Here is a 25689-nt window from a genome sequence, read left to right as displayed (position 1 = left end):
TCTTTGTAAACACAAACATAACATCGAGTTTACTGCAAGTCCCTTGTCAGCATAGAGCATATAAGTTTTCTCCAACCCTGTGTAATGTAATATACATTTACTGTACATATTATTAGATCTGCATTATCATAGATTTCTAGTAATCATAATAAATAATTCCTCATGGTAAAGGCAATGTCTTTATCTACTGAAGTATTTTATAGTACTGTCATCAAACAGTCAAAGCCTGCCCACCAGCTTGCTGAAGAATACAGGAAGAGAGAAAGGGAGATGAAAGACTCCTTTAAGTCTATAAATACTGTACTAAGCTGTCTAAGGTTAAAAGAATACATGATGCCAAAACATATTCAATAAAGGACAAATATGTTTTTAAAGATGATGGAATTTGACAATAGATATAGAAAGGAAAACCAAACAGGCTTAGACTGATGAACAAGGTAGCACGATGAATAAAGTTTTTAGACCCTAAACAGTAGTGATAAAGAAAGGGATAGAAGAACACTTGACGTCAGTCTAAACAAAACGCGCACAGAGTTCTTAAAGGAGTCAAGGTGAAAGAAAAAGTCATGAGGGGGTATAGACAGTAGATTTTTGTTATGTCAGTCATGTCTGTACCATTGTGAGCAGTTCAGACGTCCATTGGAAGAGTTGAACCATAAAGAAGATGAGTGGCAACAAGATGGATGGAGATGACCACATAAATCATAAGAAGGTCAGTGAGTGGAGGTGTGAACCAGGTCATCATCGAGAAGCATTGTCCGCATGGTGTCCATACTCAACAAACTACCTGCCGCAACACCAACAGAGTTTGGTTGTATATTCTTGAATATTGAGAAAACATGAAACCACAAGATCCATTGTGTTATTTCCCATATATCGGGTGCATACTATGAATATGGACTTGGGTGGGGCATTTATTTTTTCACTCTTTGCATTACTCAGCTATAAAGATCTATGAGGGAGGATGTGAAAACCAAACATTTAAGAAATGTCATCTCTTCATGAGGCCAGTCTGGCTCCACTTTTCTAAATCAGCTAAGTAGCCTTAGAATATTATATTGTCTCATAAACCCTTCCCTTTACCCTACACAAGATTGTTTTATTTTATTTTCTTGGTATGAATTTCCTCCCCGGGCCAAGAACTGGCTCCAGGTTTACATAAGTCCCTCCAGTATCTCTGCACCATATATAAGCAAACCCTTGTGTTGTGTGATATAAAGGCTTTCTTAATGTATACGGGCAAGGAATAGAAATGAAACATTATCTGGAAACTGATAGGTATTAACGCATGGACGACGGTAAAAATAAACATGGTGACTCATAAAGCCTTTTCTTTTATTGGTACTGTTGTTATAATCAGAGCTTTACATGGGAGCTGCAGACTCCCGACCGCCACCTTATATGTACTTATTGTGTTGTAGGATCTTATAACACAAGAGTAGATTATCATGAATGGTCAACTCTATTCAAGATGGAAGCTGATTTGGGATCTTCTTCAGAATTCAAAGGCAGTTTCTGGATTTAAAAAATACACTTTAAACACCCTAGCAGGGAATCTGAAGTTAAAAGAAGTCAGGATCCCCCTCTACTAGCTTTTTGAAAGATTTCCTACCTCTGGAGGACCTAACATGTCCCTGCATTATATGGGCAGTGCATTTATTTAAGTGGACTCCTTGTAATTCTTCATTTCTCCTGTGGTGGCACTGCAGGGAATTTAAACACCTGCTGTCAGTGGGATGATCTATGATCGTTTTAACATCCATCAAAAAGGAATTATCCAATTTGAGATATTGTTCATAATTTAAAGCTTGTTTCTAGATAAAATTATACATAGGGAATTCAAAGTTAATAGAGGGGGATACCCCTATTTATCATCCTCATCTACTAGCCAAAGGGTGGCTTTTAAGAGCTACCGTACCTCTGGAGGACCCAAGATGTCCATGCACTACATGGACAGCTCACAGACTTCAGTAGATACTGTGTTATGCTTCATTTGACCTGTAGTGGCACTGCAGGGAATTTAAGCACTTGTTGATCAGCGGAGGTCCAACATTCAGGACCCCAACAGATCAGTTGGTTGAAGGGGCCGAATATTGAGTATCAAGCACAGTGCTGTACATATTGTAGTGGGTGTGCTTAGTGCTGAACCTCACCCCCCTTAAATTGAAAGGGGCTCAGCTGCTGCTGTACTAACTATGACTGAATGTGATGTCATCGGCTCAGGGAAGAGGCTGCAGCACTCATGAGCGCCACAGTCTGTTTAAACAGATAATCACTTGGAATCCCGGGTGTTGGAGCCACATCAATCTGCAAGTCCCAGAAAACCTTTTTAAGGACCTCGGTTGGTTGTTTATTGGATGGACTTATAAGTCACTATTGGTCTCAACAGAAGGATGTCTGGTGGATAATTGGGCACTTCCAGAGAACCTGGCAGGTTTGTCCATCAGCTCAATAAAAGGTAGCCCAAACATGGACCCCAGCATAATATAGTCACTGTTTGGGTGTCATTTAGAGACTGGGCACCCCTTGATGACAATACTAGTCTGAAGGGACCAAAGCAGTCTTCGTCGACCCTTGTTCTTTGTGCTGGTCGATCTGGTAGCCCTTAAACTTTATGTCATTACAAATTTTGGTAAATTTTGTAATACAAAAATTGGAAAAGTTTTGGGAATCGAAGAAGAACCGGACGAAAGAAACGAAGCCAAAGCAGTTAACGAATGACTAGATTTATTCTTGTTTACAGATCATATGCCATCACAGTTCTCCCGAAGTCTCACATATACATGACATTAGACCGAAACACAGGATTAAAAAAATATTCACTCCATTTGGTAAATTATGTCACTTAAGATCTTAAGCAAGAACCTGCCCCCCAAAACAAGAGGGAGACGAGTGGAAAAAAAAATCCCTTTGAGAGGTGTCTGAAATAGAAGAGAAAAGATAGGCATGGAGCAAAGCTGCTTTATATGAGGTGAGTTGGGGGTGGGGAGGGTTATTGAACATGCAGATTATGGACACAGCTCAGAGCGGGAAAATCAACGTGCATTTAATATAGCAGTGGATAAACCGTAACTGGACGAAATATGACCTCAGCGATACCATATATGCAGCTGCATATACAGGGGCCCTGTAGGCAAGGGGGCCCAGCACAACATTCATTCCATTTTAATGTATCCAATTGATCCAAAATTCTATAACAGCATAATAAAGCTTTATAATGGTCAGAGGATCAAACAGTCCCGTTTTTTTTCTGGCCGGAGGTTGATCACCGTATCAGGGTTGCTACAGTTTATTCAATAGAGGCTGTATACATTTGTATGCAGTGAGCTCCCTCTAGAGGCCACTGCAGACAGACAAAATTTCATCACTGAACTACGGGAAAGGAAGGGGGGGGGCACAAATAAAGGGATGTCCATCAATCCCATGAATGAAAAGGCCAATTTCTAAAGTGCAGTACCAAGAGACCCAGAAACATTACCCTGCTGTCTATAACTTCCCCTCTTCCTATTGTTTGGGGTGCAACCGTAGAGGTTTACCACGGAGGGTAACATTTTTTTAGGAAGTCCCTCATAATCAAAAAGTTCAGAGCCATTGATGAAGGTCTTATTCACACAACAGTGAAAAACAGGGAATTAGAAAAAGGAGATGTTCTATATTTGTCTAATTTGACCACAAAACCCCCACTGGAGACTATGGGGGATTTTTTTTGAACACCCTGAGACAAACAGAAGAGTGCCTGTGCTGAAGTCTACTAAAAATTCAATTTTTACTATGGGTTTAATAACCTGAGCCGCATGCAGCATAAGGGTCGGCAGACTCACCCATACTAAATACAAGCAATGTATTTCCAAGTGGGAGTGTGCTAAGATTTCGGTGCAAATCCTCTATTATTATTATTGCTGATCGGTTGCTATGGAACATTTACATTTTTTTACGTAACCGGGAGGAAGTTGCGATACATTATTGTGAATTTGGAATGTCTATGATCTTTTACATGACACAATTCATTAACCCTATTGTTTTCTCCATATCTCTTTCCTGCAGGCGAAGAGATTTCCATCTGTGTCATCTATAATTTGGTTCTAAGATCTGCGCCCGGGAATCTCAGAGGTGAAAAAACAGATGCAACCGTGGGAGGATTTTATGATGTGAGAGGTTATATGCTGGACGAGGGGACAAGCTCTGGGAAAATATAATTCTTTGTGTGGTTTATTATTTAGAGATTAATTGAAGCAAACATATATAAATTATATGTCTCATCCTATACACAGTATATAAGTTATGGTGAAATTCTGCCTTCCTGCAGCTACCACTAGGGGGAACTCACTGCAATCAGATTCGGCTCCAATTGGACTAAGTAATATTTTTATCGGCTGTGTGCTCCCTCTAGTGGTGACTGCGGGCAGGGAAAATTTTATCATATAACTTTATAATCAAGTAGGGGAGCAGTGTATTATAAAACCGGAGCTCCAGTCCTATAAAGATATATTAGGAAAATTATCATCAGTGAATTTTGGACGTAAATTTGGACATTAACCCATTAACTGCCCTTTTTCCCCCAATAATAAAGGAACTGCACCATGAAAATGACCTCGTGTGTGCAAGGCAATGCATTCACGTGATTAATTTAGGTTTCCTAGCACAGGCGACATCCTGCTGGAGCATGTGAATGTCCTGTTTCTATTCCTCAATGACAGATGACGTTCTTAGGCGGGTTAAAGTACCCAATACCCAATTGGGGGTCATGGCATTTAATGAGTTAAACTCAGACTGTGTGATCCGAACCATACTCTGGAGTACAAAAGCGGAAACAGTTTTGGTATTTCTCCTGGGACAATTAGTATATGCTTTGTTGCAAAGCATCATGGTCCAGATAGATGGAACCATAGTAAAGAAATTTTTCTTAAAGGAGCCCAATTGGTAAGTGTAAACTTGACTGGTTTTATCACTGGCTCAATGACGTACAATTTTACAGTGGTCAGATCCTAGTAAATACAATAAAAAGTTCTGGATTAACCCCAAGATTGGACCAAAGATTTAGAATACAGTCCAAAATGGAGAACCCCCCACCCCCCAAAAAACATATTATAGAGAAAGAGGGTGCTAAGACTTCTAGTCACAAAAGGTTTGAACAGTGACAGAAGTTCCAGTTGCAGCAATGCGACTCCGTTCACTTAGTAAAGGGGTCACAGCTCGACTTGGTGATCTTGGGAGTTGCGGCCTAAGTTGCAGGCAACCGTTTTAGCTGTATGCCTTCTGTGCATCTCTTTACCATCATGGTGACGGACCGAAAAAGTCTATTAGAAAGTTGCAGAACTCTACATTACGTGTTGGATCCGGAAGATTGCAACAGAGTAAATTTTTGTAAAAAGGTTTAGTTGGGCCTCTCACGATGAGGACGCGGCAGCACATCCTAACGTATCGTCTCACAAGGATACGTGCCCTAAACCCTCCAATAAAACACTCGTCTTGAACTCCAGTTACAGCCCTGAGCCCCATAAACCTCTGATTACGATCTGCAAATACTTTACGTCTCTTTTACGAGATATCACAACACATTGTAAGCAACATTATTAGTAGCAAAAAGGCGCAGGCAAGTGAATGACTGATTATACAGGCAACGCTGCGAGGGTGCAGGACGCAGCAGACAGACACAAATTGCTCCATAACAGTTATAACATACAACAAGGTTAGGAGGGTAAATCTCGTTAGATGTGAAGTTGTTTCATACAAAATAATAAAAAAATTTTACAAAAATTCAGGTTAAAAACATGTTTTTAAAGTATTAGTTACAAAACTTCCGAAATTGGCAAGCAAGAGAATCACCTTACAGTAGTTCAGCCAACAAGTGGGCGTAGAAGTGGAATGTGAGAATGAACTGAAGGAGAAGAAGGAAGAGGGAAAAGAGAGAAGAGGAGAAGTTGGAAAAACAGAAGGTAAAAAACCCCTAAATATCGAGAAACCAAAAAAGCAGAATCAAAATAATCAAAACGGTCAAAATATCAGAACATTCTACACATGGGCAATCTCATACCTAAATATCCTCCCTTCCTCCTCTTGAAATGTTTGTACAAATGAAAATTTTTGGCAAAAATTTATGATTTTTTTTTTTCCAACACAAGAAATGCAAAATGTAAAACACATGTGGTTGCCATTATAGAGTAGGTTCAGTTTCGAACATCGCTGTGCAATTAAAATCTAGATCTTGCCTCTAGTCACACCCAAAGCTACACTCAAAAATTTGGTAAAAGGCTGCAGGACCATACGACCTCTTGCAGCCCCGGCTGCTTCAATGTCTGTATTAGGGGGCATTCACACGGAGTAACGCCGGGCGTGTATCACAGCCGTACACGCTGGCGTTACGGCAGACTGCCGAACACTTCCCATTCACTTCAATGGGAGCGCTCGTAACAGCGGCGTTTACGAGCGCTCCCATTGACGTGAATGGGAAGTGTTCGGTAGCCTGCTGTAGCGCCGGCGTGTATGGCTGTAATACAGGCCCGGTGTTACTCCGTGTGAATGCCCCCTAAGAGTCCATTCACACGGAGGAATTTGGCGCTGATTCTGGCGCGGAATCCGCATCAGAATCTGCACTGACTTCAATGGGCTCCATTTTCCGCGCGGAGCCCATTGAAGTTAATGGGAGGCTTTTTTTTTCAGCGCTGATCCTGATGCGGATTCCGTGCCAGAATCAGCGCCAAATTCCATTTGTGAATGGACTCTAAGCAGAGAACAGAAATCTCCTACCTGTGGCTCACCAGCTGTTGCTAAACTACAACTCCCAGCATTCCTTGACAGCTTGCAGCCACAGGTTGAACATTACTGTGTGTAATACCATATAGCAGTGTGATATGCACAGCACATCTTATAGAATGCAATGCAGCAAAGAGAAGTGTATTATAGGATTTCAGTGTCTGACAAAACAGTACTGGTCAATTACAAGCAGCAAAACATTTCTGGATGCAGCTCTGGATGTGATTGGAGTATAAAACAGTACAGTGAAATATGTACAAAGTTAGCTGATTTAGGATGAAAATGGCCTATGTAAAAAGATGTTCAAAATGAATCCTACAGTCAAAAAACAAAAACATCCCAGAATTTCAAATGTGCGCAAAAATCTCAAAAACAACCATTTACAAAGTACGAGTTGGCACTTCCATCATGGCTAAGGCCGCGTTCACATCTGCGTTTGTATTCCATCTGGGGGAGTCTGCATGAGGACCCCCTGAACGGAATACCAAACGCAACTGCAAGCGGTGTGCCAGTGAAAGCACACGGACCCCATAGACTATAATGGGGTCCATGTGCTTGCCGCCAGATTTTTGCAGGAATCATGCGGACAGGAAATCTACTTTCCTGTCCACAGGATTCGTGCGGGCAGCACGTGGTAAGTACACAGACCCCATTATAGTCTATGAGATCTGTGTGCTTTCACTGGCACACCACTTGCAGTTGCGTTCGGTATTCCATTCAGGGAGTCCCCATGGAATACCGAACGAAGATGTGAACCAAGCATAAGGAATCATGTCTGGCTCTGCTTTACGTAGACACTTCCAAAAATTCGGCTCAATCTTTGCTTTGAGATTTCCTCCGACTTTGAAATGTTTTTTTTTTGTTTTTTTTTTTTTTAATTATAATGGAAAATTTAAAGAGAAATCATATTGGTTTCTTTTCAGCATTGCACACAATATTAAACAAGCTCAACATGGTAGCAAATAATAACAATTTAAAAAAATTAATAAAATCACAAAATTTTCTAAAAAAGATCTAAATCATATCAAGTTAGTGATAAAAAACAGTACAAAAGTGACTTTGCAGCCTCACTTATATGTGAGTGAGTACATAATGCAGTAATTGGCACAGCAGGTCAGTATAGAACCAGCAGAAGTGACACTATAGGGCTGAAATAGTCACAAGTTTTTTTTTCCTCGAGATTGCAAATTGTGTTCAATTCTCAAGATGACAAAATTCCACAAAAATAAAATAAAATATATATTTTTTCTTGTCAATTGTTTTTAATTCACTATGCTTTATGATATAAATTATTGTTGAAATTGAAATGTTTCTTTATATATCATTTTCTTGTTGTATAATTAGAAATATTTGGACCAGAATTCCCTACTTGAAATGTTTATGGCTGATGGCAGGTTAATACAAAAAGGAGCAAAGGAAGAAAATCACAAAAAAAACATATAAGGGCCCGTTCCCACAATGTAACGCGTCGCTCATTCTGACACGTAAACACGTGTCAGACTGAACGCTTCAAAACAGAATCCCATTGACTTCAATGGGTTGAACGCGCGTAACACTTTGAAATCAATGGGTTAAAAAGCCTCCCATTGATTTCAATGTGTAGCGCGCGTAAGGCAGAACCCATTGAAGTCAATGGGATTCTGTTTTGAAGCGCTCACTCTGACACGTGTTTATGTGTCGGAATGAGCGCCGCGTTACATCGTGGGAACAGGCCCTAAGGCTGAAGCCCCAAGGGATGACCCGCAGCAATAAAGCATGGCGGGAACGTGTTTTTCTCTGCTGACTTTTTGTTGCAATTATACCTATAGGGAAACCGCTGGCGTTTCCATAAATATAATTGACATGCTTTGAATTCCAAAACCGCGCCAGTGTTGGAAATCGTGGCGTGTCTGCACGGCAGTTATTACCCTAAAGTGGGCATGGGATCCGCTAGAGTCCCATCCACTTTGCCTGTACTGTAAAACATTGTGTGCAAATTGCAGTGTTTCCGTTCCGTGGGGCCCCGGCCTTAAATGAATTCCAAAATTCTCCCTTTTGAAATCTACAAAAAACAATCTAAAAAAACCCCAAAATTTTTTAAAAAAGAACTAAAAATAATATAAAATTTGAAATATCTTTGCTATAATTTGATAACTTGGACCCCATGAAATAGATATTGATGGATTATGGACACAAATACAAGTCATCTCTTTCAATACCCAAAATGCAATCCGACAAGGAAAAGAAATGTCTTCTTCCAGATCCTTCAAGGGATTGTAACAATTTTCACTCCACACAAATTTGCACAATTGCATGGTTAAAAATGGCAATGAGAACTATCAGTAAGATAGGGGGCGCTGTGTACCTTAGTTATGTAACATGGTACATAGGAGTTTATGGGTCTGACCACTTTAGGGCCATTTCATGTGGATTGTCACAGAGGAGGAGGATGGAAGAAGAGAAATGTGTTACATGTTGAAATGGTGAGGGACACTTTTTGTTTCCTTCTGCTGGTTCTTATAGGAACCCTTCAAAAAATTCCGCCTTGCATTGGTGCAAAACGAGTCTAAACTGTAAACTGAAATATCAGACTTGAGTACAAAAAGTGCAAATCTAAAGCATTTCCTTCAATTAGAAAATTTCTGAAAAACAGCATCGGGGGCGTAAAACAGCACTCTGACACGCCATGACCGCAAACTTGGTGGAAAGGGAAGGACCACCAACTACCGATGTCATCTGATGATGTCCTATCTAACTGTCCTTGTACCAAAACGTGTCGTGCGCTTGCTCGACTAAGGACTGCAGGGAAGGCCCCGCTTCTTGGACCATGAGAGTTAACACCTCGTACAACGCATACAAAAACGGCACACTGACGCTCAGCAGCTCATACAGGTAGGTATACTTTTGCTCATTGTCCCTGATGTGACGTCTGGCGTCTTGCACCGCGCCACGTGTCCAGTTAGACAAGCGACTGGGAATGGCAAGGACGTCCCTAGTCACCGCCAGAGGCCAGCTTAGCGTTTTCCTAAAGAAGGAATTCATGATACCTGGGGAGCTGTCCTCTGAACTGCTGCCAGCGCTATAGGGACTGTCCGTCGTCACCTCCGCAGTTATGGCTTCTTCCTTTTTCCATGCTTTATCCGGATCCTGCAAGACAGAGGCGCAGTCAATGGCGGAACGCAACAACGATAACAACTGTGAGCATCATAGAAATCGTTACTGTACATTGTAACCATTGCAAAAGAGATATGAGGCCCTGCTTTCTTGCATGTAACCAGAATTTTGAATGCAGATTTGAAAGTGATTAGAGTGTAGCTTAATATTGAATGCAAATTTGCAGTGCAACCATATTTTGAATGCAGCTCTGTTTGCAACTGTCATGAAGTTCCTCCACATTATATTTAGATTTAACTAAATATAGAACGCAATACAACCCCAAGAATAGCTTAATAAATATTAATTCTGGAAAATGCAATTGACCAAAATAGAACAGATGTTTGTTTGCTGGGATTCAGGGAACGGGAGGCGGATCTAACAAAAAATATTCGGCTGGATGGAATGTGAATGCGGGATATAAACAGCAACATTTGTTTTGGAAATGTTAACGGTCGCTGTTAGTCACTGATAGAGCCGGCTGTGAGAGTTCACAAGACAAACACAGCCGGTTACTATGAGGGTAACTGCACATATAGCGACCATGGTGCGGCTAACTCTCGCACATCTGAACTACGACCACCTGGGGCGGCCAATGGTGGCAGGGTGTTGGAAGCCAAAGGGAAGTTTTACCTGCAAAATCGTGGGGCCATTGGCTGTAGTAGGTGGGCAGGTCGTGTATAGTTAATTACAGCACCGATGCTGTTACTCTAACATTCTACCTAGTTCATTCATTTAGCTATTCATCCATAGCCAAATTAATGAAAAAAAATGAACTGATGAATGAATAATGGTAGAAAGAATGACGAATGAATGAGAAGGTGAATGAATGGATTAAAAAAGTGAACTCATAAATGAATGACGGATAACTGAACGAATGAATGAATGAATGAATAAAAAGTATCACCTATCCACAGGATAAACATCTTATTGCTGGGGTCTCACTGCTGGGACCCTCAGTGATCACAAGAACAGAGGTCTCCTGTATGAATGAAGAGGTCAGTGTTGGACTAAGGTTCCTTTGACCCTTTAGAGATAATGATTATGGGGCCCATCAAAAGGAAATAGACCATAGTACCCAGAATATATTGTATATATCTGATAGACCATTACTATGTTAGAGCCTGGTCCCACCGGAGGATCCTCTGGTGGGACAGTCCGACACAGGGTGGGGGTCCCACTTGCACCTTTCCATTCCAGGAGGTTTGGGATCACTCTTCTTATGATCAGTTGGGGTCCAAGTAGTCAGACCCCCCCCCCCAATCAGACATTCATTGGCTTCATTCACCTATTTATTCAACCATTAGGCTGAGGCCCCACATTGCGGAAACACAGCAACCAAGAATGGATACAAAAAGAATGGGGAAAACATAGGAAGCTCTTATACTTCTACCTATAGTTCAATCTACTCCTGGTTTTGGCTTAAAAAACTGCAACAAATAAAGCTGCAAAGTGGGGCTTCAGCCTTATTCATTCATTCGCTTCATTCATTAATTCACTCGAGTTCACTTTTTTAATTCATTTGGTCATTCACGCACTCTTTTTCATTCATTCATTTTCATTCATTCACTCCTTCATTCCCCTGATAGTACAGCCCATTTCTTTCTCTCACCTGGGCTTTCGAATCCGTTCTGCGTTTGCGTTGTTTACTGTTGGAGAAGGAGTGCATGAAGTGCGGCTGGCAGTAAAATTTACCTGTAAGAGAGGAGGAAACTATAAGATAGGACACAACTAGCGTTTGGATATAGAGTACACATGTAGGTGGGTGCAATAATACTGACACCCTATTATACTATCTCATATCACCCCCTTTTTTCATTCTTCCAAATTCTTTTCAAATATCAAGTTTACGTCATGAAATTGCTCTTTATGGAATTCCCTAATTTTACTAAAAATACATCAAAAGCTCTTGTGCCCTTATAAATGTATTCAGATAATGGGAACACTCCAGGCAGAACTGATACAATGTGTCACGCGTTCTACACAGCCATAGGGGCAGGGCTTGATACAAGGACAACCCCTGCATCATGCTCCACCCCTTCAGGCCATTCACTAGGCTTTTTCTAATAAAAATCTATTCCTTGTAAAGCTGGGTGACATGTGATACCACTAAGTCTCATTGAGATTTACACCCAACTTCCTAATCCATGTGGTTTGCCTTTGGGTATATCACTTTATGGCTCAGAAGATGTAGCACTGCTATATGAGAGGATTGTGATAGGAGAGGAATGATGTCAGCGGGGGTGATATATATCTGTGACAGATGTGTGTGTATTATATATAACATACACATTACCACTCCTGTATCCAGCAGGATGCCATCACTATGACAGCTCTGCCAGCAGAAGTGTGAGATTTACTTATATATCAGGATAAACCCCCACTGAGCCCAGTGCCAGATACTAGACAGCTCAGGAACGTGATACACGGTGACAGCGGCGGGCAGAGGACGTGCGCTGCGTCTGCAGAGACTGTGAATATTTGCTTTGTACATTTAGCTGTTGCCAGTGAACTCACAGTCTCTGACATATTGTACTGCACTGATCTCCACCTGGCAGCTCCTACATACCCTGACAGCATGTGGTTGTCAGATCATGCTGGGAATTGTAGTTTCACAGCTGTACGTTATTTCAGAACAGGTCGGACATAAAGCACGGACATATCCAACGTACTGTCCTAGGAAATCCTAATACACCTGGCCTTGTACTTCTCACAGCTGAGGGCTTGTTACAATTATATACAGTCAGTGGGATAATCAGACTGACACATTGTATCAAACTACAGCTGTATGAGCAGGACAAGGTCAAGACTAGTGATGAGCAAACCTCATGAGATTTGTTTTATATGGCCCACATGGGTTTCCGTTCGGGGAGTCCGCTGGGGAATTTAGACTCCAATGAAGTAGGAAAATATAAAAGGTTCTTGATCCTATGACTATATGGAGGTACCAAATACCAAACTGGAAAACAATCGGGTGCCCCTGGTCATTACATATAACCCACATCTGGAGATGCTGAGAGGAATTACACGCAAACAACATCCACTACTGCAAAAAGACAACCATCTAAAATCCATATTTCCAGATCCCCCTCTTCTGTGCTACAGACAGCCACCAAACCTCAGGAATATGGTGATTAACAGCTCACTGTCCCCTCCAACTAACACAGAAAAGGTGCAAAACCTGCCCTCACATACTAACCACGGATAAAATAAAGATCCCGAACTCTGATCAAGACTACAAGATCCCAGGTAACTTCACCTGCAGCCCACCTTATGTGGTGTATTTAATAATGTGTACCAAGTGTCCTGGGGGCCTGTATGTAGGTGAGACAGGACAGTCACTTAGGATGAGGATGAACTCACACAGACATACGATTAGAGAACAGAGAATGCACCTCCCTGTGCCAAAACACTTCTGCAATCAAATTCCTAATATCACCAATGATAGGAAGATCCTGGTTTTAAGAGGAAATTTCAAGAACAAAAAAGATTGGAGGATTTGGGAATATAAACTTATGATAACCCTTGGCACACTCCAAATGGGGCTAAACCAGTCACAGGGTTTTATGACATTTTACAACAACTAGACACCACGTGACTGATCAAAGGAACCATAAACCCGGAGAACTTTCCTGTGAACTGATATATATGTTTTTTTAACTGATTATTTGCATCTACTGCTTTCCATCTAACACTCTATTCCTGTATAAATATGCCTGCCTTCAGACATTGTGTTATACCAGCCTGATGAAGGGATAGCTTTAATATCCGAAAGCTCGATATGTCATCATTTTTTTCAGTTAGCCATTAATAGAGGTATCAACTACTGAAGACTTCTCTCAAAAAATTTTTATTTCATATCCACTGGCTAACACGGAACAAAGATATTTTTCCTTATACATATATGGAGGTAATAAAATTTAGGGCACGGTTCTCACCTTCTTCCACATTGAAGACATAATTTCCCAGTCGGAGGACAGACGAGCAGAACGAACACTTGAAGCATTCTCTATGGAAGAAATGTCCCTCGGCACTCAGTCGCTCCACCACGTAAACGCGCTTTTTACAGAAGTAACATGTGTCGCTGCCTCCAATATTCGGTGGAAATTCCTTTCGTAAGGAACCCTGGAATGGAACAAAGGATGGCAAAATTAATAAGCTGTGCACTGGGTAATATCAATGTCCAGGGGTGGCTGGTCCAGACTGTCAACCGGAAGGTTCAAAGGTTAAGGCTATATATATATATATATATATATATATATATATACACAATATCCTACAATTTACACTCTAGCAACTAAGCCTAAAACTAGACATATACTTGTCAGTTTTATTTGCAGAAGTCACCCCACTTCCATCACAGACAGGATTACAATAGAAGATAAAACTTCTGTACATAGCGCCATGGAGCCATAATTGTGTCAATACTGACAATAGATGTCAAGTCGCCTCCACTTCCCTAAACAGAGCATGTCTAGAAAACTCTATGATAGAGCTCAAAGAGCCAGCTCTAGACTTTTATTGCCAATAGCCATGACTGTGCACTAAAACATATCACTAAATGCTGTTAACAGAGCAGAGGAGAAGCTCAGGCAAGATGGCCGCCCCCATAATCATGGACAGAAAATAGAATTTAAAAAATCTACAATAAGAAAATGAAACCAGATATATTCCCTATATATCTTACTGCCATATGTATTTGGCCCCATGATTTGCACTTTAAAACAGTGGACAGTAATGAGGGACGGTGAAGGGATACTGTATACACTCGAGTATAAGCCGAATTTTTCAGCATAGTTTTGTGCTGAAAAAGCCGCCCTCAGCTTATACTCGAGTCAAGCAAAAAAAAATCTGCAGTGCTCCTGTTCTGTCGGGAAGGGGTTAATAAGAGCACTGCAGATACCCTATATTCAGCCAGACAGCCAGAATTCCAAGTGGGGGAAAAAAACTCAGTCCTCAAGCTCAGGGAAGGGGCAGACAGACAACTAAACCCCCCACACCACCTCCCCTTTCCCAGCACCCAGCACCTACTGCACCCAAAAACTGCGAACATTTTAATTTTTGAAATTTTCCAGTAGCTGCTGCATTTCCCCCCTCAGCTTATACTCGAGTCAATAAGTTTTCCCAGTTTTTTGTGCTAAAATTAGGAGCCTCGGCTTATATTCGGGTCGGTTTATACTCGAGTATATATGGTACATTTTTTTTGCAACTGAATGTAGTAAAGACTTTACCTTGTGGAAAGGAGAGACAGAAGAAGGAAAAGTAGGAGAAGAAGAGGAATTGTCAAAGAGCTCAGTCACCACTCCCTCCGCAGAACTCTAAATATGATACAAATTTACATTATTCACCTTCTAAGATACACGAGAGATACAATGTGGAGAAAACGGGGTCCATTATAAAGTCCATATCCAATTCTGAATACAGTTCGGGATGTGACTAGAGACATGACATAACTTTAAATGGAATTCAAGATGAGTAAGGGGGAGGGGTGTTATCAAAAGACTAAACTGTAAAATAATTGGACAATTTCATTTTTATTATTATACCCCCTTTGCCCCAGACTATATATTAGCAGTACATGAACCCACTGATGGCAGTTTAGCAGCTTACCAGCTCTGGAGACCTGGTTTTAGATTTGTGATCACTCATGTAAAGATTGACGAGAACTTCCGCTACCGCACCTATCCTGCTGGACACATTCCCTACGGTCATCTGTCCGACAAAGGGTAAAAGGCAGAAAATAAGAAAGGACAAGAAGAGGAAAGTCGAGGACAGACCTGAAGCTAAGACGAGAGCACAGCCAGTCACAGCACACAGGCAAGTCACACAAAGTATTTTCACCTAAAACTAAATCATTACAAGCCCACATGTTTAGTCAAGTTCTCCAAAATTCTAATCCACTTTATATCAATTTTGGGTAAAGTTGCATGTTGGTATGAAAGTTGTTGCCCAACTTTCCCAGGCCCCCAAGTCACAAATCTGCATAACAATCTCATACTACTGTATGACTGGGCAGATTTAATATTAAAAAGTTTGGAAAAACTGGGTTACATATCCATCGAACGCTATAGTGGCGCCGTCATGCAACTTTGCTCAGATGTGTTACTTAAAGTGGAAGTCAATTTGTATATGGTCATTGCAGTTATGTAACATCTGGAGCATGTGCAGCAGCTCTGTATTATTTCAGAGCTGTTATACAAACCATTGCAGTACTTTCCCTTGGAGATTTAGTCCGTGGGAACAAATTTCAGATTTCGGCGTCGCTTACAAACTATGGAAATTCCTTGAAAACCATCCCAGGAATTTCTGGGCGACGCTTAATGTAACTAAGGAAGCTCAGACTCCCGGTGAACAGCTGTATCCCTGTTAAGCAGCAGCTGCGCCAGCAAGACGTTGTATACAATCAATATTATAATGCCTGATGGTCGGCGACTATAGACTGTGTTATTGTAATTGTGAATTTTTTTAAATTTATTTTATTCCTCGTATTCAGTGATCCCTAACAGGGTGGGCACAACATCAAAGCTTTGGAAAACTTGCATATCCTATAAGAACTGTGAATATCACATGGTAGTTCCTGTTGTGGGAGCTTTACGTTACATCTCTACTAATTTTTTCTATGGCTTAACAGTAAATATGAAGCATTGCATGATACCACAGTACTACAGAGATTAGAGCACTACTGGATTATACTATAGGTAAGAAAGTAGCTCCCAAATTGGGATATCCCTTTAATTTACTGTAATAAACTAAGCATATTAATTCTACTGTAGGGGACCGCCATGGGGTTCGCACACAGGCTTTATATAGATGTTGTGCATGTTACTGATCTGTGATCATAGATACAAAGCGTATACTGTATAGTCACTGTATAAATGTGATAATGGATCTCCTATTATTGACCACAGAGGATATCCAACCCCTCAGCAGTGAACACATCTTACTGGGGGGTACAAAAGTATATATATATATAAAAAAACCTTTTATAGGGGAACAGCGTTATTATAAATGGCTAGGGACATGGAGATTTTCCCATTCGTTGGATCAGCCCTTTTGTGTTCACATTCATTGTTGTATCATCCAGTAAAAGCAAAGCCAAATCTAACAGCTAGATGAGCAGGCATCAGGCCAGAGGCTCATAAGTGGGGAGGGGGAGACTTTATCTTCCCAAATTATTCTAATAAAATACGCCTTCAACCTAATATCTAGCCCATGTTACATAGTGAAGGATGGGCCCAATACTGTATATGTAATAGAAGGGTATATCCTAACAGCCCAATATGGACTTTGTCTAATACTGGGGACAGAACGCGACCTGTCAGAACATGGAGATGTCGGGTCACACAGGAACACAATGTGCTCGCCCTGCTGATTTTAATGTCTGCGGGAATACAGGATGCTGATCAGTCTATTGCAGGAAAACAGAGCTTCCTGGTTATACAGCGAGATAAAACTATGTAAATGTGAGAATGAATGGAGAACACAGACACAGCGGCAACGAGAGAAGCGTAACAAGGAGAAATAGACAACAGGGAAAGAGCAAAACCTTATAAAGAGTAGAAAATAAGAGGATGAAACATCTGTAGTGGACCCCCCACCTCTGCAAAATTTCTGCTTGTTATATCTACATGCTGTGACCCCCCTCCTCGTGTCCTACAACCAAGTCGACTGTATTATTATTATTATTATTATTATTAACATCAATCTGCACAGAGAACTAAATGATCCTGCAGTGTGTCTGTGTTTCTTTCTTTTTTAGTTGCTCTGATTCCTAGGATTTCTCTGCCATGAGCTTGTATGTGTTTCTCTCCTGCTATATACTACTGTACCAACTATGAAACTGTATCACTGAAATTTCCCCATTGTGGGACTATTAAAGGAATATCTTATCTTATCTTATCTTATACTACATAGGAGTATCCAGTGTTATATAGCAACAAGTCTTTCAGTTAAGTTCCAGCTTGTCATCCGCAGGAGGGCTGCAGGGCAGTATTATAGTAGGTATATTCTTGTACATAGGGGCAGTATTATAGTAGTTATATTCTTGTACATAGGAGTAGTATTATAGTAGTTATAGTCTTGTACATAGGAGTAGTATTATAGTAGTCATATTCTTGTACATAGGCGGTAGTATTATAGTAGTTATATTCTTGTACATAGGGGACAGTATTATAGTAGTTATAGTCTTGTACACAGGAGCAGTATTATAGTAGTTATACTCTTGTACATAGGAGTAGTATTATAGTAGTTATATTCTTGTACATAGGAGGCAGTATTATAGTAGTTATATTCTTGTACATAGGAGGCAGTATTATAGTAGTTATATACCTGTACATAGGAATAGTATTATAGTAGTTATATTCTTGTACATAGGAGGCAGTATTATAGTAGTTATATACTTGTACATAGGAGGCAGTATTATAGTAGTTATATTCTTGTACATAGGAGTAGTATTATAGAAGTTATATTCTTGTACATAGGAGTAGTATTATAGTAGTTATATTCTTGTACATAGGAGGCAGTATTATAGTAGTTATATTCTTGTACATGGGAGCAGAATTATAGTAGTTATATTCTTGTACATAGGAGCAGTATTATAGTAGTTATATTCTTGTACATAGGAGTAGTATTATAGTAGTTATATTCTTGTACATAGGAGTAGTATTATAGTAGTTATATTCTTGTACATAGGAGCAGTATTTTAGTAGTTATATTCTTGTACATAGGAGCAGTATTTTAGTAGTTATATTCTTTTACATAGGAGCAGTATTATAGTAGTTATATTCTTGTACATAGGAGGTAGTATTATAGTAATTATATTCTTGTACATAGGAGCAGTATTATAGTAGTTATATTCTTGTACATAGGAGGTAGTATTATAGTAATTATATTCTTGTACATAGGAGTAGTATTATAGTAGTTATAATCTTGTACATAGGAGCAGTATTATAGTAGTTATATTCTTGTACATAGGAGTAGTATTATAGTAATTATATGTTTGTACATAGGAGCAGTATTATAGTAGTTATATTCTTGTACATAGGAGGTAGTATTATAGTAGTTATATTCTTGTACATAGGAGCAGTATTATAGTAGTTATATTCTTGTACATAGGAGTAGTATTATAGTAGTTATATTCTTATACATAGGAGCAGTATTATAGTAGTTATATTCTTATTCATAGGAGCAGTATTATAGTAGTTATATTCTTGTACATAGGAGTAGTATTATAGTAGTTATATTCTTGTACATAGGAGTAGTATTATAGTAGTTATATTCTTGTACATAGGAGCAGTATTATAGTAATTATATTCTTGTACATAGGAACAGTATTTTAGTAGTTATATTCTTGTACATAGGAGGTAGTATTATAGTAGTTATATTCTTGTACATAGGAGCAGTATTATAGTAATTATATTCTTGTACATAGGAGCAGTATTATAGTAGTTATATTCTTGTACATAGGAGCAGTATTATAGTAGTTATATCCTTGTACATAGAAGTAGTATTATAATAGTTATATTCTTGTACATAGGAGCAGTATTATAGTAGTTATATTCTTGTACTTAGGGGCAGTATTATAGTAGTTATATTCTTGTACATAGGAGCAGTGTTATAGTAATTATATTCTTGTACATAGGAGCAGTATTTTAGTAGTTATATTCTTGTACATAGAAGTAGTATTATAGTAGTTATATTCGTGTACATAGGGGCAGTATTATAGTAGTTATATTCTTGTACATAGGAGTAGTATTATAGTAGTTATATTTTTGTACATAGGAGCAGTATTATAGTAATTATATTCTTGTACATAGGAGCAGTATTTTAGTAGTTATATTCTTGTACATAGGAGTAGTATTATAGTAGTTATATTCGTGTACATAGGGGCAGTATTATAGTAGTTATATTCTTGTACATAGGAGTAGTATTTTAGTAGTTATATTTTTGTACATAGGAGGTAGTATTATAGTAGTTATATTCTTGTACATATGAGCAGTATTATAGTAATTATATTCTTGTACATAGGAGCAGTATTTTAGTAGTTATATTCTTGTACATAGGAGGTAGTATTATAGTAGTTATATTCTTGTACATAGGAGTAGTATTATAGTAGTTATATTTGTGTGTATGTGTGTACTTAGGCAGCATTCTAGTAGGGAGCAAACTAAAGAAGCACTCAGTTCCAGTTTATTAAACTACAATATACACACGTACATGCAATATATTAGTGTGCACCACAATATTGTGCAACATAGACACACTTTATGCCTTTGCAGTCTTGTAATAATACCTGTGCCGGATCAGGAAAAAATAATCTCTGTTTTATCCTGGGCTCGCCATTCCTTGCTCGGTGTTCTAATTCCTGACAATAATGCAGAAGTAATAAGAAGGAATGAAGGATTTCCTTTGCCTCAATGCCAACATAAGACTCCTATATGCCTATGGGGTCGTGGGCAGCCACTATGTGTCCTCACATCTCCTAGTAAGGATAACTTGGGATGCGCAGAACTTATTCTGTACTCTGTCTCTTTGTACTAAATGAGGCTGAGGATAAATATTAAGATAAGACTTCCGGATACTTCTACAGGACATGAATTGCTTACATAATAATATACTCACTTAGTCATGACTAATATGGGGTGAGATGAGCGCTGCTGTTGGTATTCCTCACATTAGTCATGGAAGCATTTAGAGTGAACCTACCAATGTTATGCTGTTTTATGGCAGCCTGTATTCTGCAGATTCTATCACAGGCTAACCTAAAAAAGCATTTTGTATGGGCAGAATATAGGTTGCTGTATTCAATGTGCAGAATCCCTACAGCACGGCTCCTCTTTATTGGTGATTCACAAGACGTCAGTAACAGACACAGATATGGGATACCGTACCTTTTTAGGCTGAGAATCACTGGGGGAAAAGTCAGTAGCAGATGAAGGTGATGGAGAAGGGTCAGAAAAGGAAGGAAATTTAGATGGAATATTAGATAAGCTGGGGGATGGGGGTTTCATCTGTGTAGGCAAAAGTGAGAGAAAAGCAAATTATATAAACTATGTGCAGTCACTGTATGCAGTCTCTTCCTCATCTGCAGTCACTGTATGCAGTCTCTTCCTCGCCTGCAGTCACTGTGTACACTCTCTTCCTCCTCTGCAGTCACTGTATACAGTCTCTTCCTCCCTTGCAGTCACTGTGTACACTCTCTTCCTCCTCTGCAGTCACTGTATACAGTCTCTTCCTCCCTTGCAGTCACTGTGTACACGCTCTTCCTCCTCTGCAGTCACTGTATACAGTCTCTTCCTCCCTTGCAGTCACTGTGTACACTCTCTTCCTCCTCTGCAGTCACTGTATAGTCTCTTCCTCCCTTGCAGTCACTGTGTACACTCTCTTCCTCCTCTGCAGTCACTGTATACAGTCTCTTCCTCCCTTGCAGTCACTGTGTACACTCTCTTCCTCCTCTGCAGTCACTGTATAGTCTCTTCCTCCCTTGCAGTCACTGTGTACACTCTCTTCCTCCTCTGCAGTCACTGTATACAGTCTCTTCCTCCTCTGTAGTCACTGTATGAAGTCTCTTCTTCCTCTGCAGTCACTGTATGCACTCTCTTCCATCTGTGCAGTCTATCTATCCAGTCCAGTTACTGTGTGCACTCTCTTCCTCTTGTGCAGTCACTGTTTATAGTCTATCCCTCCCATGCAGCGACTTTGTACAGTCCCTTCATTCTATACAGTCATTATACTGTTTGCAGTATATCCATCCTGTCCAGTCTCTGTATATTCCTCTTCCTCAGTCCCTGTATACAGTCTCTTCCTCCTCTGCAGTCACTGTATGAAGTCTCTTCTTCCTCTGGAGTCCTGTATGCACTCTCTCTTTCTCTTTCGTAACCTCAGCCTGTGCTCTAAACTTTTCCTGTTTTCATTTTCTAGGAAAGCAGGTAGCTGTCTGACATCACTGGAAGCCATATTATCTCCCGAAGGGATGCCTTTCCTGTTATCAGGTCACCTAAACACTTCTCCAGCTCTGTCCCTCTGTCAGCTCTTCCTGGCAGTCCGTCAGGTTCCTGTACTGATTCCGGGCAGGTTATGTTTCAGCATCACTGCACACACACGATCAGTAATGAGCACACACGTTATCACACCGCGGTACCTTCTCAGATCGAAAATCGCAGGGTGCAGAGTCAGAGATGGATGGAGAGGATGGTGTAGATGAATCAGAAACTTGGGGTTCATATAAAGGAAGTGTAGATGAAAAAAGGGACAGACTGGGGGGCGCAAGTTTATTCTGTACAGAGCAGAAGTGAAATGAAAGAATTAAACTACATCATAGAAATAGAAAGTCCCTAATAGATCAGCTAACAGCGTGGCCACTCAACTTTCCCTGCCCCTGAATGGTATGTCTGCCTATTTATACAGCATTTTAGATAAATAAATAGGGAGATTTGTCAGTTAGGAATTTGGCAAAGCTGGGTGACTCCATTGTGGGGGCAGATATGGCAACCACCGTGGTTATATAGAATATGTAGAAATACACAATATATACAGTCATATATACAAACCTTAATGAGGTGACATGTAAACTAAGCCATGATGGATGCTGCCGTGTGTGCTAGCCGTGCTGGACCATGTTACTCAACACCCATATACATGTATATACTACACCCAATAGATTGATGTCAGAATTTACATTACAGATCGTATGATCACCCCTGCCAATAGCCCAGAGGTAATGGAGACCAAGTCATGGCGGCAGCTTATTATGGTCTGATGGAAGTCACTAACACCCATATATATATATATATATATATATATATATATATATATATACGCCTTCAGAAATACAAGGATTACTAGTTTATTTTGTGAATGATGTAAAGAAAAAAATCTAAATTCTATCAATATTCGGTGTGACCTTTACCCTTTGTGTTTCATCAGTTCTTCTCGATACTCGCAGGCAGTTTTTGGCAGAACTCAGCAGGGAGGTTGTTCCTGCCGTCATCTTGGAGAACTAAGCACAGATCTTCTGTGGATGTTGCGCGCTCCAATCCGTCTGTCTCTTCATGTCATCCCAGACAGACTGGATGATGTTGAGATCAGGGCTCTATCTGTGGGGGCCATATCATCCCTTCCTGGACTCCTCCTCCAAAGGGCAAAGGTCACACCATATATTGATGGGATTTCAATTTCTCCTTTCTTCATTTGTTTCATAAAATAAATGATTAACCCTTTCTGAAAACATTCTAAGGCTAAGTTCACATGATCGTCATTACGGTCCGTCGCTGATATACGTCATAGGCGGAGAGCAATAGATTTAAACCATTGTGCCATTGTCAGCAATAATAATAACCGTTTGATGGGTAGCCCCAAGCTGTGGAAAACCTAAGATTAAAAATTTGCTATGGAAAACTGTTAGATTAGAAAAAGAAAACAGCAAAATCATATATGTTAGCGTTCCAAAGATTCTCTTTGAGTCCGGAATCTGTAACTGCCCCAGGACCCATGGCTACAAGAAGTCCATAACCCCCTTCCATAATGCATTTACAATTTACAATGTTACACAATGTCATGCAGCAGTCTGCGCAGCGCAATGTCCTAATCCGAATGTAAGGCAGAACAACGCCGCTTCTGGCAATCAGCGACCTCCATATTTGTTACATGCAACAAAATCTCAGTTAGTATGGGTTAGACTACTGCCTGCCGTATCGGTCGGTAAGTATAATATAGCATGCCATGCCTGGTAAAACATTCCATAATAGTCACCTGCGGTAAATTCGAACTTCCAAACATGGAGGCCAAGTGCGCAGCTTTCTCTCTAATATTCTTTTTATGAAAATCTCTTATTGCTAAAGCCTGAGCTCTTTTCTGCAAGATGAAGAGGAAGAAAAAGAGAGAAAAATGTGATAATAGCAGGAAAGAAATACAGGAGAGAAGAGGAAGGGAAGACGTGCGTGAAAATCACAGCAACCAATCAGGCGTAAGCTTTCATCTGGCCAGTCAGACAACGGCAGAAGGAATCTGATTGGTTGCTGGTGTCTTGATTTGCATAATTGTGCAGTGCTGGAGCTTAGACACACCCCTGAGGTGCCACATGCAGGGACAAGACAAAGTAAAATCCACTTTAACATTAAGTTTAGAAAAATCTGATTACTAGTGCTGAGGATTGGGATGACATGATGGCTGCCAGGCAAGTTCTCTTCTCCGCTGCTTCCTGCTCAGAGCGGAGTTGTTACTGGCAGTGTGGTTGGTTCGGATACATTGTAACAACCACAGTCTTTACAATGCAGTTGTCAGCAGTCTGTCTCAACTAACCAATCTGTCATGGGAAACTCAGATCTTAAGCTCAAAGCAGAATGATCAAGGATCAAAGGGCAGAAAAGGAGCAGGAGACTCGGCAGGACACAAACTAGGCCGTCAGGAAGCCGACCTCTATCCCGTTTCCCCCAGGAATAGGACAAAGACCCGGCGGGTGGACACGGGCGCAAGTGTGAACACTCCCTAAAGTGTATCGATGCGGGATCCATGCTGTTCAGCTCACATAGGACTGTCTAGACTGGACACATTATACAGGTCTCAAAATATTTGCCATATAGAAAACCAACTACATTCCACTCAAGGACACTAAAGAAATCCATGCCCGGCCTGGGCCGATTTATTTTCTGTACAAAAGTTGTCATGAGTTTCCAAGCTGTAAACTAAATGCTACACCTCCATGCAACTTTGATACATTGACAATACAGAATATTTCCTTTAGTAATGCGACTCTGGACATTTCTTGTCACAATGACATGCTGCAGTCATCCTAGAGACCTCGGTCAGGTCAGGCTAATTTTCCCCACTTTATTATTTACTATATTATTGGGTATATTGGGTGATTTTGTTAGGTGTGGGGTATGGAGGGCAACAAGGACGTACACAGAGGAGAGGGAGCCCCACCATCGTTCATATGGATACCCCCTGCTGGTGAGACTATTGGGTTCACCCTCAGGCTGGTTTCACTCTCCTGCTCCCTTTTCTGATGTCATGGTGCTTGAGCACCACCCATGAGTAATTAGGGAGTTGGGTCTTCTTCCCCCCTGGGGCTTCCTCTGTGTATGTACGCTCTTGTACCCTACATTAGCCTACTTGGTGAAGAACAATTCTGCAGAATGAATATGATGACACATGAAGTTATTATTGCATGCTACAGGAAAACTCATGCCGTGTTATTTGCAACTGTGGGAAGTCGGGTCACCTTCTGAGCCCTCTCTTCAATGTGCTGAAGACGGTCTAAGATTCCAGTCAGAGCAACAACAGAAGGATATGAAGAGGCGAGAGAGTCTTCTTTTTCTGCAGGACTGGATGGACTGTTGGTGTCTTCTCTAGAGAGTGGCTCTTTGGTTACAACAGCTGGAGAAGACCTGGCAGTCTCTCTGGTTACAACAGCTGGAGAAGGCCTAGCAGTCTCTCTGGTTATAGCAGCTGAGGAAGACCATGATGCCTCTCTGGATACAACCGCTGAGGAAGTCCTGGCTGATTCTCTGTTTACAGCAGCTAAGGAAGACCTGGTTGTCTCTCTGGTTATAGCAGCTGAAGAGGACCAGGCCGTCTCTCTGCTTACAGTAGCTGTGGCAGGCAAGGATGGCTGAGTCAAATATCTGACCAGCTGCTGAGATCTCGCTACTGCCTGAAACTGGGAAAAACTGCAAATGAAAAGAAGGGTTCCTCGGTCTACACCAGATCTCATGCATCACATTCAGGCACTGGCTACAAGTAAGGTCTTTACTGTCATGGTGAGCTGCTATAGAGCCAGAGCACTAGTCAATGACTACGTGAAGA

The 25689-nt window shown here is 40.6% G+C and overlaps 1 protein-coding gene across 9 annotated transcripts in view; it reads right to left on the bottom strand.

Annotated features, from left to right (window-relative positions):
• MICAL2 (microtubule associated monooxygenase, calponin and LIM domain containing 2) overlaps window positions 1-25689 on the bottom strand; it is a 161174-nt gene that overhangs the window by 49060 nt on the left and 86425 nt on the right. For 3 of the 9 annotated variants that reach the window (XM_075281272.1, XM_075281274.1, XM_075281273.1), the window contains 12 exons: window positions 25106-25543; window positions 23635-23736; window positions 22025-22159; window positions 20775-20894; window positions 20177-20248; window positions 15496-15597; window positions 15117-15203; window positions 13824-14010; window positions 11498-11580; window positions 9780-9879; window positions 5827-5878; window positions 2711-2921 (listed from right to left, as the gene is read on the bottom strand). In XM_075281272.1, coding sequence (XP_075137373.1) covers window positions 5838-5878; window positions 9780-9879; window positions 11498-11580; window positions 13824-14010; window positions 15117-15203; window positions 15496-15597; window positions 20177-20248; window positions 20775-20894; window positions 22025-22159; window positions 23635-23736; window positions 25106-25543 — 1467 coding nt within the window. In that variant the 3' untranslated portion in view covers window positions 2711-2921; window positions 5827-5837. Of the gene's footprint in view, window positions 1-2710; window positions 2922-5826; window positions 5879-9779; window positions 9880-11497; window positions 11581-13823; window positions 14011-15116; window positions 15204-15495; window positions 15598-20176; window positions 20249-20774; window positions 20895-22024; window positions 22160-22831; window positions 23068-23634; window positions 23737-25105; window positions 25554-25689 lie in introns of those variants that run through there. The other 6 variants (XM_075281278.1, XM_075281279.1, XM_075281275.1 and 3 more) reach the window with 5 other exon arrangements.

The sequence above is a fragment of the Leptodactylus fuscus genome, chromosome 7, assembly GCF_031893055.1.
Source record: "Leptodactylus fuscus isolate aLepFus1 chromosome 7, aLepFus1.hap2, whole genome shotgun sequence".
Classification (NCBI taxonomy): Eukaryota; Metazoa; Chordata; class Amphibia; order Anura; family Leptodactylidae; genus Leptodactylus; species Leptodactylus fuscus.
This window is presented reverse-complemented; position numbering and strand designations above follow the sequence as displayed.